Consider the following 13,763-nt stretch of genomic DNA (forward strand, 5'->3'; position numbering starts at 1 on the left):
TTTGAAGTACAGGTGTTTTCTGGAAAGCATTCAGAGCACAGAGTATATAAGGGCTGTGTGGTCCCAATACCTTAGTTATTGTCATATTTAGCTGTTAGTGCAAATTTTGCCCCATGCCTAAGGATCTTAACTTGGATTTTCCCAAGGCTTTCTCTTGTATATTTCATGTGTGTTCTTTCAGTTTAGTTTAGTTATTGTTATAGTGGTACTAAGAGTTTTAGGCTTCTCATCCAAATTTTTTTAACCATTACACAGCTAGGCTTGATTCCATTCCATTCTTGGCATCAGGAGTTTTCTAGTCGATGCAGTTTTCAAAGACCTGGAGAAGATACACCAGTTAAACCTGGTCATTTCATACCTCTCCAATATTCCTAGAGGCAGGCTGATGTACACTAGCTGTTTGATTTACATTGGGGAGGTCCACTTTCTAGATAGATCAGGGTTCAGCAACCTTTCAGGAGTGGTGTGCCGAGTCTTCATTTATTCACTCTAAGGTTTCGCGTGCCAGTAATACATTTGAATGTTTTTAGAAGATCTCTTTCTATAATATATAACTAAACTATTGTTGTATGTAAAGTAAATAAGGTTTTAAAAAATGTTTAAGAAGCTTCATTTAAAATTAAATTAAAATTCAGAGGCCCCAGACCGGTGGCCAGGACCAGGGCAGTGAAAGTGCCACTGAAAATCAGCTCGCGTGCCGCCTTCAGCACGCGTGCCATAGGTTGCCTACCCATGAGATAGATGCTTCATGTACACGACTTGTATACTTGGGGCCTACCTGGCTATATAGACACATAATCCAGGCTTTCCTCATGATGCAGGAATTCGGATTCAAGGACCCACAACTAACTTCAGAACAAACAGTTGGTTGTGCCAAGGCTCAATTCCTGTAGAGGTGTTTATTTCTGTGTGCTCTCTGCTCCGTTTAAGAGTAAAGATAAGAACAGTAACACTGAGAGATCTTGTATGCTGGAGCACTGTCTTTGAGGAAGAAAAGCTAGCATCACAGATCCAGGAAGTGGTGGATGGTCGATATTTCTGGAGATATTTGTTCCATTACAGTTAGTTCTGAAGGGTGCTCTAACCTCAAGGCCTCAATGTCTCCTTCAGGAGGCAGAGAGGGAGAGAGTCCCCCTGGCCCCAGGGATCTGGTAACCATGTGCCTTCAGATTCAGGGAATGGGTCTGAGGCGCTTGCCACTGGTGCTGGTTCCAAGAACTTCCTTGGTCAGCCCTGGTGCACTCCCAAGATGCTTACCTGGGTAACTCAGAGTAGACAAAAGGGCAAAGGCCAGAAACCAGGTTTTACAAAAAACTAAATTCACTAGGGCTCAGCAGGCTTGTACTGTATCTCCTTTTCCTCAGAAGTTGAAGGGTTCAGTATGGCCTCTTTTCATCAGAAGTAGTCATAATCCAGATTTTGTTAAAGCTTCTGGAGAGTTTAGCAAGAATCTGCCTCAGTGGAGCTCCCTGTCTGTTTTTTGTCCCAACCCCATGCTCTGTTGGATCCTGGTTGCATGGATTAGTGGCATTATCCAGGAAGGATATAAAAATCTACTTCTGAAACATTATTTTAAATTACCATCCTTGAAAATACCCTCTGCTCTAAAGCTGCAGAAAATTAATCATTTTGATTGTAAAATGTTGTACAGCCAAGTTTAAATGCCTCTGGGAAAAAAGGGGAAAGGGATTTTGTGGAATATAGCTTTTTCAAACTGATTCTGTTTATCTGTAATGCTTTCATCTCAAGATAATTTCAGAAGCCCTCTTAGTGCAAGGCAAATCACCTACTGCAGCAAACCTCAGATCTGTTTCCTCCTCCATGGAATTATTTACATTCACATACTAAGTACCACTGCTCAGTTTGGACTCTAGCAGAAGTCAATGTTTGGAGGAATAGGAGTTTTACAGTGCATGGAGTTTTACAGACATTAATGTTACAGAACTTCTGCCCAAACTCTGTCATTCTTTAGGAGCTTTTCAGTATACCTGTTTGTCTTTCCTTTGGCTTTTTTTTAAACAAATTGATTGATTAAAACTTGCACGGTTTTTAAAATAAATATATTTTAAAGAGTACCTCTCTTCTTCACATCACCATTAAATTACCATTTTCAAAGTTTTCACTTTGATTATTAAAAATTGTATGTTGTCTTCATTTTTTCTGTAGGCATCCCTTGAGCATAGTTATCTGTAATGGCTGTTTTTTGAAGATGAACACCTCAACAGATTCTTCAACCAATTTCATTCCAACAGAATTGAGTAATCTGTAACTGGTTAATATTTTACTCTTTTAAATGTTGTTCCTTTGGGAATAATTTGATCTCCAGTTCAGAGGGAATTTAACTTTGGAGTATTGGGCCATTATTCTGCAGCGAAGTGGCTCAAGATACGCCCATGCTGGAACCAGCAGCTCAAAAATTGAGCGTAGGGAATTGCTCTGTGTCCATACACAGGAGCAGGAGACCCAAGGGCAGTTATTTGTTGAGGTGTAAATCTTTATAGAACAATTACAGGTAAGTAATTTTAAAAAAGTGTTTCAAGGTGGAGGGACATGAAGTAGCCACCAGAAAGCTAGGTTGTTGTCTGAACCGCTTTTCTGTCTGGCTAGAATTATAATTTGTTTGGTATAAACTAACTTTGAAATATTAAATCTATTCCCAAAAAATAAAATGGCTTATGAAAGACACACTGTGTATTTAAAATGGACATCCAAAAAATGATATCTTTCATACTACGATTTTCCTCAACTCATTTATAGAAAATCTACACTGTTAACCAACATTGATATATCACAGGGTTTCAATATCAGATCAGTGCTGAATGGTGCTTAATATTATTAGTGTCATGGGATGCCTTTATGACCATTCTTTATATTCTATTTAAGAGATAAGACAGTATGTAATACCTCTTTGTGTTCATTAGTGTGTCATGGAAACACTTATTTCTATTTGGGAGTGATTTGACTAAGCTCTGCCCCCTAGTGGACATATACAATTTTTGTGGCTGTTCTGAATCTTAAAGCTTGTTGTAGGGGGCCATTTTTGTTTACCGTTCTTAGGAGGAAGTCTTGTGACTGTTTTTTAGACTTTAAATGCTTACTTAGCCATAAAAAGGGTGTTTGGCAGCAGGAGAGGGTTGGAATAGTTGTGGATGCTTTCAAGAATTGCAGCTGACATCTGGAACTCAGTAAGCCTAAAACATATTTTAAGTGGCAGTATTTTAAATACCGGTTATCTGCAAGGAGGGAATATTCCAGCCTTTCTTATAGTTGAGTATATTTGACAGTGTACTATAATTCAAAATGTTTATCAGCTGCTATGAAATATTTCTATAGGCCCAAACAGTAATGTATTAAAAGCTGCAATGTGGTAATTAGTTCAGAAATCTAGGGTAAGGAGAACTAATTGATTCATAGATTCCAAGGCCAGAAGGGACCACTATGACCCATCTAGTCTGGCCTCCTGTAGTAATAAAATTACTCTGAAAGGTGTAATATAGGATCATGTTAATAAGGAGATAATACTGCCATTATAAAATACAGTACAGACTTTTTTCTGTATTTTATCAAAACATCTTTTAGTTCTTTGCTTTTAAAATCAAAAGTTGCTTCATAATGTTGCATTCTGTTTTTCATCTTTATTTCCAGACTTTAGTTTTTACACATCTCTAGCTTCCATTATTCATTATAATTTGTAGAATAATGGTGATGAGAATTGTTTAAAAGCCAGAGTCTGAAAATTGTAGCTGAAATAAAGGCAATATTCAAACTTGAGTATTGAGAAGGTATACAAGCAGATCACTTAGGAAATGTTTGGGTTTGGTTTGCATGAACCTTGTACATTAAATAACCATAAAAATTGTCATTTTAGTGGAAAGAAGCAAAACCGGATGACCTAATGGACTCCAAATTGAGATGTGTGTTTGAAATGCCCAATGAAAATGATAAACTGGTAAGTCAGAAACTAAGTGATGTTATATTAGCATTTTAAGATCTTGCAGCAGTTTCAGTTTATCATGGATCTGAGTGTTTTTAAAGATGCTATGATAATAAACATTGTGCTGAATGTCCCAGATACCAAAAGTAAGAAAATTAGCAAATGGGTAACTTAATTTAAAAAAACAGTTTTTTCTTAACCCCTAAACACGTTGCTAGCTGGCTTTTTGCAGTCTTTCACTATATGATATGGTTTTACAAAATCTGAACATGCTCTTTAAATAAATGGTTAGCTCTGCAATATTGGAGCCATATTTTTTAAAAGCAATTGAACTTAACCCGTACTATTCTCCTTTGGGGTTCCTGGTATTTTTATAGCTCAGTATAATACAGGCTATGTTGTCTAATGCAAGAGTGTACTTGTCATCTAACTTAAATTTGCCTTCCTTCCCCTATTTCCAGGTCTATTCAACATTTGACAAGTGTCCCTCTTTTATCCTATAGCTTTTATTTCATATTCCCACATATTCCCCTTTTACCTTAATTAACTTTACCATTCTGGTGATGAACTGAATTACCGTATATACTCAATCATAATCCGGTTTGTTTATAAGCTGGACACCCCCCCCCCAGATGGATAAGTAAAAATGGAAAATAATTCAGGGGTGAGTAAACTTTGGCTCCTGGGCCATCAGGATAAGCCACTGGTGGGCCGAGATGGTTTGTTTACTTTGAGTGTCTGCAGGCATGGAGGTAAACCTAAGTAAACAAAGCGTCCTGGCGCGCCAGCTGCTTACCCTGATGGGCGGGGGAAATTTTTTGGGGGGGAGAAGCTGGGGGTCAGAGGAGTAACCCCGGTGACCACTCCCCACCTGAGCCCATCCCTAGCCCAGGACACCCACACTCTCCCCATCCCATCTCTTCCCACCTTATATGGGGAGGGCCAGGGGAGGATGTCTCTGGCCTGGCTCGAGCTGCTCCGGTGGGCCGGGCAGTGCAGCATGGCCGCAGCCTGTCAGCCCCGGAGCTGCAGCTGCTTCGGAGGCTGGGGGGAGAGCAGCGTGGCCAGAAGCTCCTCCTCTTTCCTTCTGGCTCTGCTGGCTGTGTAGTCTCTCCTTGCCCCCTCTGTTGGGGGGAGGGGCTGTGTCCCACCTCTCCCGCTCTCTATACCCGTTCATAAGCCGACCCCCTTCTCTGGTGCTTCCCCTTTTTACTAAAAAAATTCAGCTTATGAACGAGTATATACGTACTTAGTATACAATTAGAGAGACAAGTTGGGTGAGGTAATATCTTCTGTTGGACAAACTGAAGTTGACCTGAAGTAGAGGTTGGTGTAGCTCAAAAGCACGTATTTCACTAACAGAAGCTGGTCCAATAAAAGAACTATCACCTTGTGTCTCTAATATTCCTGGGACCAACATGGGTACAATAACACTGCAAACATGAAACAGGAAATTGTTATACCATATTAAGTGAACATACTGGTGTACAGTTGGTGAACTGTGCTAAATAAACCTTTGCCTCGAGCAATAACGTTCTGTGGATATAGTTAATACAAATTGTGGTGTGGCCTTTACAGATGGTACAACATTTAGAATTTGTGAGTTTTAAGAATATCAATAGATAAATATTGCATTAATTTTCAGCCCTCATTTTGATGCTTTAATATTCTTGGCTGTTTCAACAGATTGGGTAAACAAATGAAACTTTTCAGTATTATTTGCAAGACTTCTTTCATACACTAAAACCTTATTTGAATATTAATGAAAGTATTGATGTACATTTAAAAATAAACTTCAATCAGTCATTTCAAACCTGTAATTTTGAGTTCAGTTTTCCTCAAAAAGGAGGTGCTGCACTTAGGCTTAGTACAGATACTCGTGGGCCCTATGTCCATCTTTCAGGTTAGCAGTAAGGAAGGGAAATGCAGGTTAGAAAGATGCATCTTTTTACCTGTCTGCACCAAAATCCATTCAAATTGTGTGGCAGATGGTAATTTCAAGCTGTGTAAATTGAAGAGGTCTTGTCCTCTCTGCACTGTCTGACATTCAAAATAACAACTTGCTGTCAAGTTACTCAGAAATTACAAGGGAGCAGGACTTTGAAGAGTAGAACTCCCAGGCCTGTGTATTGAAAGCATGTTACCTCAATATTGTCAATTGTGATTTGGGAACTATCTCTGCATTCATAAGCCTAGGCAGGAGTCTTGCAGACAATAACCTCGTTCACTTCAGAGCCCTAAGAAGCATCCATCTTGTCCACAGAACGAGGCAGAAGTTCATTGGAAAAAAATAGTATGTGGTGATATTATTAAAGTCTGCATTATAATGGATACACACAAAGGGGTCAAATGAAGGTTGCAATTAATTGTATAAAACTAACATCTGAAGCAAACTTTTTGTACTTTCTATAACGTGGTACCTTTATATTACTGCTTGTACATAATGTTTATGTTTTTCTGAGTAGCAGCGTGGGGTTGCAGAACCTAATCCTTTAGCCGTTGGTTTAGTCACTCCCTTAAATCTTGCAATGAGAAATCTGCCGAGTACTGAGGGTATGGCTCCCCTGCCACCTCAGGATTTACCTACACCAGGATACAAGTATTTCACTCCAATGAGCAGCAACTTTCTTCAGACACCTAGCAGTTATAGCCAGAAGATTGACATGAAGGAACCAGTCAGTGAGGTCAGACAGCAGAAGAAGCAGGTTTGTTCCAGGGAGGTAAAAGCTATAGGGCTCTAATGGAGTTTGTGTGTTAAAGGAATTTCTAGTTAGCTTGCAAACCAGCAATAAACCAAGTGCCATATCATGCTCTCCTCACACAAGTAATTCTGTTGAATCCAATAGGTACTACCTATGGAAGAGAGCAGGATTTGGCCCTTAGGCTCTTTATGACCATACAGTAGAATATATTGTAAAATGTAAACAGGTGTAATGAGATAACCAGTAGCAGCTTGAGTTGTTACTAATGAAGTTCAGTTAGTTATAAAGACCTTGTTTTTTCTGCATATTGAAATCAAGATATCTTCTGTTTTTACATAATTGCCATATTAAGTTTAAGTTGAAAGTTAAATACCAAATCAGACTGCTTACTTGCTATTTGAAGAGGTGCAATAGAGTGGTGACCTAAGTAAAAGTAACTGCATAGTTAATCAGGAAAAAATAAAGTAGTGTTAACATAATTTACTATGATATTAATTACTATTATCTCCAGTGGTGTTAGTATGTGGTTGCTTTGTTTTATAATTCCATTTAACTGTATAGTTAATCCAGGTCACCACTGTATGGAATGGTATTTTTAATGTCCACTGGAGATTGTTTAATGTCTAGAGCAGGAATGTGGGAATCTAGACTCCAGGATTCTGTTTCCAGCTTTGTGACAATCTTGTTGCATGACCTTGGGCAATCACTTAGCCTCTGCTTCTGTTCACCCATATTCAAAATAAGTGGAGTCCTTCCTCCTTGAGATGCGGTGAGGTTTAATCAATATTTGTAAAGTGCTTTGAGCTCCTTGCATGAGAAGCACTCAAAGTTCAAAATATTTTTATTTCCTTATCATACCTCAGTCCTTAACAGAACTTGTGTGTCCTGGATTTCATCTTTCTAATGTTAGCCGTTTTTTATTGCTTCCTATTACTTAATTTTTTTCTTTTCCTTTTATATAAAAATGGAAGTTCACATCTTACGTTATCATTTGGATGCCTGTTGAGTCAGTGTTAACTCAAGAAGTATAAGGATTGGCTTTTTTCTCAGTGGCATTGTGCTGAATGCAAACAATGCTATGTTCTTGTGCCTTTTAATGCTGTGTTTTGGATTACCTCAGATATGAGCTTCATTTGAAATACATTGTAGCAGTAGTTTAATTTTTTCAATTTTTATATTAAGCTGTAAATATTTCTTTGGATCTAGAAAATTAAAATTCTCAGGTTACTCTTAATATTTGCAGAATGATGTAGAAGCAAGCAAATCTGCCCCAGTCCTGAATACATCTAAACAGGATGGACCGATGCCAAAACCACATAGTGTCTCTCTTAATGATACTGAAACAAGGAAACTAGTGGAAGAGTGCAAAAGACTTCAGGCTGATGTGATGAAACTGTCAGATGAAAATCGGCACCTGAGAGTAAGTTCTGTTCTAATGAGTTTCATAAAATGAGTTACTCCTAAACAGGTGATTAAAAGACATGGATTTGTATAGATGCATGCAGATAAAACTTAACTTTTGAAGTTTTATCTGCATAAAACTTAAAAAGGGGAAATATTTTGGGGAATACTTCTTAGAATGAACAAAGTAGATACAATTATCTGTATAACAAGGATCATCTGCTATATAATTTGCTTGTTCTCCTAAGAAATAGGGATTGATCAAATGTAGCTATTTCCTCAGCAGCACTGTTAGCTAAGCTATCACTTCTCTCCTCATCTAAAAACTCCATTTCTGTGTCAATTTCAGAAGTAAGTGATCTTATTTTTAAACCTGTTTCTAAAACATCTAGGAATTATTATTCCATGATTCAAGAATGTGTGCAGCACAAGTTCATGTTAAATGTAAACACTCATCAGTTGTTTAGGGTCAGTATCTTTTTCTTTCCACTGATGAGAATTTGAAAGTATGCCAGTTATATATATTTTTAAGATGTAGTGGAATAAGAAGTACCGTTTTCTAAGTTGGTACTCAAACATCTTGGGTGTCTTTATAGTTTCCACTGCATTACAGCTTTTCATAAAAACTCACTATTATCTGTTTTCACAATATTTTGGGTCTCTTTATTAGGTGCATATATATTTACTCAGGTGCATATAGCTGAGAACCAATGCAACAGCATTGCAGATCACAGAATTTTAGCTTACAAAATCCCTTGATTGTTCACTTACTAGTTGTGTTCAATGTAGTGTTGCTTTCTGCTAGCTTTGTGTAGTAGTACTATGAGCTAAGAGGTGAAAACATTATCTAAAGTTACTTCCATAATTATAATTTATCAGTACACAACTATATGTTGTCATTGTAGCTGTTGGGTATATGACAGTTCCTATATTGTCAATAATAACATTTTAATGTATAAAGAAATCTGAAATAAAGCTAACTCCTAAACAGTAGTTGTGATATCAAAGCACATAGGGAAACCACAAAATGTAAATGTTAGCTAGTGGGGAGTTGTTTCATTTACTTAAAATTTTTGTGTAAATTAAAGATGGATTTTTCAGTGTGCAAGATAAGAGTTTAATTACTTTTACTAATAGATATATACAAACAGGGTGGAATACATGTGGATTAGATATTGGAAAAAAGAAAGTGTAACTTGATAAATGTACACTTATTTTGAATGTTGCAGTACCTTGATTTTTTTTCAATTTAAAAAGTAATAGTACAGCTACTCTTCTAAAATGATTTTGTATGACCTGGTTTAAATACTTACCAAAGAGATTCAGTCTCCTGGTTAAATTTTCACCATTCATAAGACAATGATTCCATATTCATGAATTTCTTGCATGTGTTCTTTTCAGGAGGAAGGCTTGAGGCTCAGAAAGGTAACACACTCCGATAAATCTGGATCACCCACAGCCTTGGCCCTCAGAGAGAATGGCTCCAATCCTCTTCCTTCACTTCTTGTTGTAATTGCAGCCATTTTCATTGGATTCTTTCTAGGGAAATTCATCTTGTAAAAAGAGAGAGAGAGAGAGAGAAGCATGCAGAGTGCAGCTTCCTTTTTTTTTTTCTTGGCCAGAAAAAGATTTGTTTACCTACCACTTCATTGGTAGTATGGCCCAAGTGACCATTTTTGTGTACAGCGTCATACAGGCTTTGCCTTTAATGATCTCGCACGGTTAGAAAACACAATTTAAAAAAAGACAAACTGTTCGGCTACTGGACAAAATTGTACATTAAATCATCAATAGCAGGTGTCAGTTGCACATTCAGTCCTTTATGAAAATTCATAAATAAAGAATTGTTCTTTCTTTCTGTGGTTTTAATAAGAGTTCAAAAATTGTTCAGAGTCTTGTAAATGTTATTTTAATAATCCTTTAAAATTTTATCTGTTGCTGTTACCTCTTGAAAAATGACTTATTAGATTGCTAATCCCACTTGTTCAGGAATATGACGAGGTTTTCTGGAGGGAAAATGGTGCCTCTTACTGTGTAAATTTTCTCCTTTACCTTACTTTGCTAATATCATGGCAGAATTTCTTTCTTATCCCTTGTGAGGCAGTTATTGGCAGTTTTTCATCCTTACAATCCTGTCCCATGGTATTTAATATTAAAAACAGAAATAAAATTAACAGATTTTCTGCTGGGTAGCCTGTTTGTGTGTGTCATACTTTTAGAGGGATTCCTAACAAATTCATTGTTCGTGGTAATTTGCTACTTGTAACAAATGGATATTTTGTAATTTACTTTCAATCTTTGGCTTAGACTGTTGTATTTGAAGTTTGAAACAAACATTAAGAGTTCCCGTTCTATTTATGAAGTTCGGAACAGTTTTTTGGCTGCTTTCAGCTATAGAACAGATAATTATCTAACTTATTTTGAGACATGGAGATAATGTAGGTAATCCAGCAGGTATAAATATTGGGAGACAAATGTTTTCAGTATCTGGTTTTAAAATATTTACTTGGATTGTGTGGGTGTATAACAGTCAACGTTCTGTTGCATCTTTGAGTCTGTTGGGTGTCTTCCAGGGGCAGATTCTCCTTTGGTTTCATAGAGGGTACAGCATTCAAGTTTATTAATCTATCAGCTCTCTTTGTAACTCCATTTTAACTGATATTCTTAAATACATTTTTTTTTCTATTCAAACACCCATAATGAATTTCCATGATGCAGAGGAGTTGATGTTTGCTGAGCAAGCCTCAATTTAACTTCTCCCCCAATAAAAACAACAAACAAAAAAACTTTCATGCAACTCTTGGCAAATTTACCTGTTATTAACCATATATATCTAAGTTTTAGAGAATGCATTTATTGGGTCTGAAATGCTTCCCTGCACTTAATCTTACGTCTTGCCTCATTTCTGATATACAGGTCATAAAACCAAGTAGGTGGTAGTATTGGGGAAAAAAAATATATCCATACTTCTGACTAAGCATAATCCAACACAGGGAATTACTTGTAAACTGACAAATTCTGGAAGGGATATACTCCTGTAAGCAAAATTGTGTATGCACTTGGACAGCTTGACTTGATGTGGTGCAGCTAAGTGTGTTAGACCTTGGTGTATACACACATTGTGTAGCTGAGAAAAATGTTCTAGGGAAACATTCATTATCTTGGTTGCCTTTGATTTCTAGTGCTTTTTTAATGAAAAATATAATTACATCCTGTTCTGTCATTGCTATCTGTGGTAAACTTTTCTAAAAACATCTTGCATATGTACAAGGAAGACAACAAAAACAATACAAATAATGCTTATCCTTTCACTTAAAAGCATGCAAGTACAGATGTTTCCATTTGTATGTTCCAGTATCTGCATTCAAGTCTCCTCTCAGCTTAATGACTGGAAAAATATTCTAAAGTCTTGATTATTTTGATTCCATTGGTTCAGAAACCAATACAATTCTCCAACTTGTGCTCTGTCAAAATGGTGATACATCTGACTGTATAAGCCTGTTTCTTAAAGGAAAGCTGCTAACATGTAAAGTAACAAAAAAGCTATAGTGTGCAGGATGTAGTTTGCTTCAGACAAAGCAATCATAAAGATATGTATATGCAAAGATGTGTAATAATGCCCAGCATTTTCAGGGCTATAGAGCAGAGAGAGTCATTTCTCAGTGCAGCCCAATTATGTTGGATGTCTGGCATCAGTACTTTAGAATGGAAAAGGGCACCTATATTGAGATAAAAATGATTATAAAATCAGCTAATTAATATGAATTTTTATAAATACAAAGCAGGTGGAAATTGTTATGGTTGAAATAATATGTGCAGATTAAAAGTGCAAACAGGCATCGTAACAATATACATAACATGAGGTGCTCCTGATATAAGAAGAGTCTTTTGGTTTCCAGTAATCCTTCATAGCTGTATATAAAATGTAATGCTAAAACTATTTTGCTCTCAGGAGTGACTTTGGATGAGATCAACTGTATTCAGTGAATTATGTAATATGGATTAAATTGTTTGTCTGTTCCTGAAATGGTTAGAACTTCTTACTTTGTGTGCCTACTTACTTGTGTATGTCAGCATGGGGAAATATAATCCCCACTGCTAATAGTGAGAGTACGGTTAAATGATAAAGGCCATAAAGTCATGTATGAAGTAAAATGCACAATTTCCCCAACTTTTTTTTAGTTTAATGGAGAACACAGATTGCATTTTTGCTTGCTCGCTAGGGCAAGATGTTAACAAAAACCTCTTGATCCCAAATACATAGTACAGTATGTTAAGTTTTTTTTATGGATATAGCACTTTAAAAATTGTATAACACTTCAGGAATTCAGCTACATAGAAAATACTTCATTGTCTTTTAATGCGTTTCTGTAGTAATTTAGATCCCAAATTTAACCTACTTCAAAATTACTATAGTAAATAAATTAGCTTACCCTTTATCGAGCACATTTAAAAATTCTCTGCAACCTTCACCAATGTGCAGTCTTTTTATGCATTCCTACTGCTTCTCTAAAAGCAGTTGGCAAGTGCTGTCAGAGTGGTGCATGTTCCTGCTGTGATTGAAGCGGATGTGCATACAGGAAATAAACCAACAAAACACTAGCGTGAGCTCTGTTAGTGTCTCTCAGGGGGCAAAAGGCCTTTGCCAAATGGGAAAGGATAACATCGGTAAGCAAAACTTATTATAAAGGTTTTAAGGGTATTACAAAGCATAAAGTGTTAATAAACTATTAAAAATGTGACAGTGTCTTTTTTGTTTTGAGACTTACTGATTCAAGTTTATACAGTAGATCTGTGTTTCTTTGCCAAATAGGTGTACCTAGTTTGCTGTATGGATTGCCATACTGCCTTGTTTGTTATAGCTAATGTTGATAAATAATTTAAGCATAAAGTTAGCAGTAAACTGTTATTGATCAGTTTTCACATGTTGGATAGTCACACAGTAAACAAATTAAAATATTCTGAGTGTTGTGGTAAAAAATAACATACCTTCTTTTGTATTTATATTGGAGCCCTCTGGGCTTTTGTTTGCTTATACTCATCCAACAACCTTCTGACCAAGGAGGTGAAGAAGATGGAGTCTGCTGCTTTAGTAAATAGCAAAGTCCCCCTGTAGCACTTTCTAGGAGTCTAAATTGCTTCATAAATCCAGACTGCCTCTGATTTACTCCAGAATATACCTCTCACTGTGATGTATTATCCTCTTATTTCACAGAAAAGATCATCCGCAGCCAGGCTAAAATGATAAAGGCCATAAAGTCATGTATGAAGTTAAATGCCCAACCTTTTTTAGTTTAATGGAGAACACATATAGACAACCACGACCAACAAGCCGAATCCATGAACAGAAACACAAAACACTCTTTTCAAGAATTAAATCAATTCCCACAAGTAGAAATCATGGAGTATTGATGGCAGTTGGCATATAATCTTTTGTAATTGACCCCTGCCTTTCCTGGATGTTAAAAGATAGAGCCTCCATTTTCTAAGCAAGCAGATCAAAAAGATAGCAAATAATCTCTGCTGTCACATGTCAGCTGTCAGTCCCTAAGATCCTTCAATTACACTTCAGGCTGGGGCATGGTACAGAGATAGCACTTGTTAACTTTGGATGACCTATCCATAGACAAAGGAATTAACATCCATACTTAACCTGCTGGACCTTTGTGGCATTTGGTACCATAGGGTCACCAAATGTAAGTGTCCTGTCTTCAAGAAGCTGTATG

At 36.8% G+C, this 13,763-nt stretch overlaps 1 protein-coding gene across 5 annotated transcripts in view; it reads left to right on the forward strand.

Moving 5' to 3' along the window:
- The window catches only part of VAPA (VAMP associated protein A), a 50,158-nt gene extending 37,382 nt beyond the window's left edge, over positions 1–12,776 (forward strand). For 3 of the 5 annotated variants that reach the window (XM_045004513.1, XM_045004511.1, XM_045004512.1), the window contains exons 4-7: positions 3,869–3,949; positions 6,400–6,639; positions 7,880–8,056; positions 9,439–12,776. In XM_045004513.1, the coding sequence (XP_044860448.1) occupies positions 3,869–3,949; positions 6,400–6,639; positions 7,880–8,056; positions 9,439–9,597 (657 nt within the window). In that variant the 3' untranslated portion in view covers positions 9,598–12,776. The remainder of the gene's footprint in view (positions 1–3,868; positions 3,950–6,399; positions 6,640–7,879; positions 8,057–9,438) is intronic. The other 2 variants (XM_045004515.1, XM_045004514.1) reach the window with 1 other exon arrangement.
- Positions 12,777–13,763: the final 987 nt, after the last annotated feature.

The sequence above is a fragment of the Mauremys mutica genome, chromosome 2, assembly GCF_020497125.1.
Source record: "Mauremys mutica isolate MM-2020 ecotype Southern chromosome 2, ASM2049712v1, whole genome shotgun sequence".
In the NCBI taxonomy this organism is placed as follows: Eukaryota; Metazoa; Chordata; order Testudines; family Geoemydidae; genus Mauremys; species Mauremys mutica.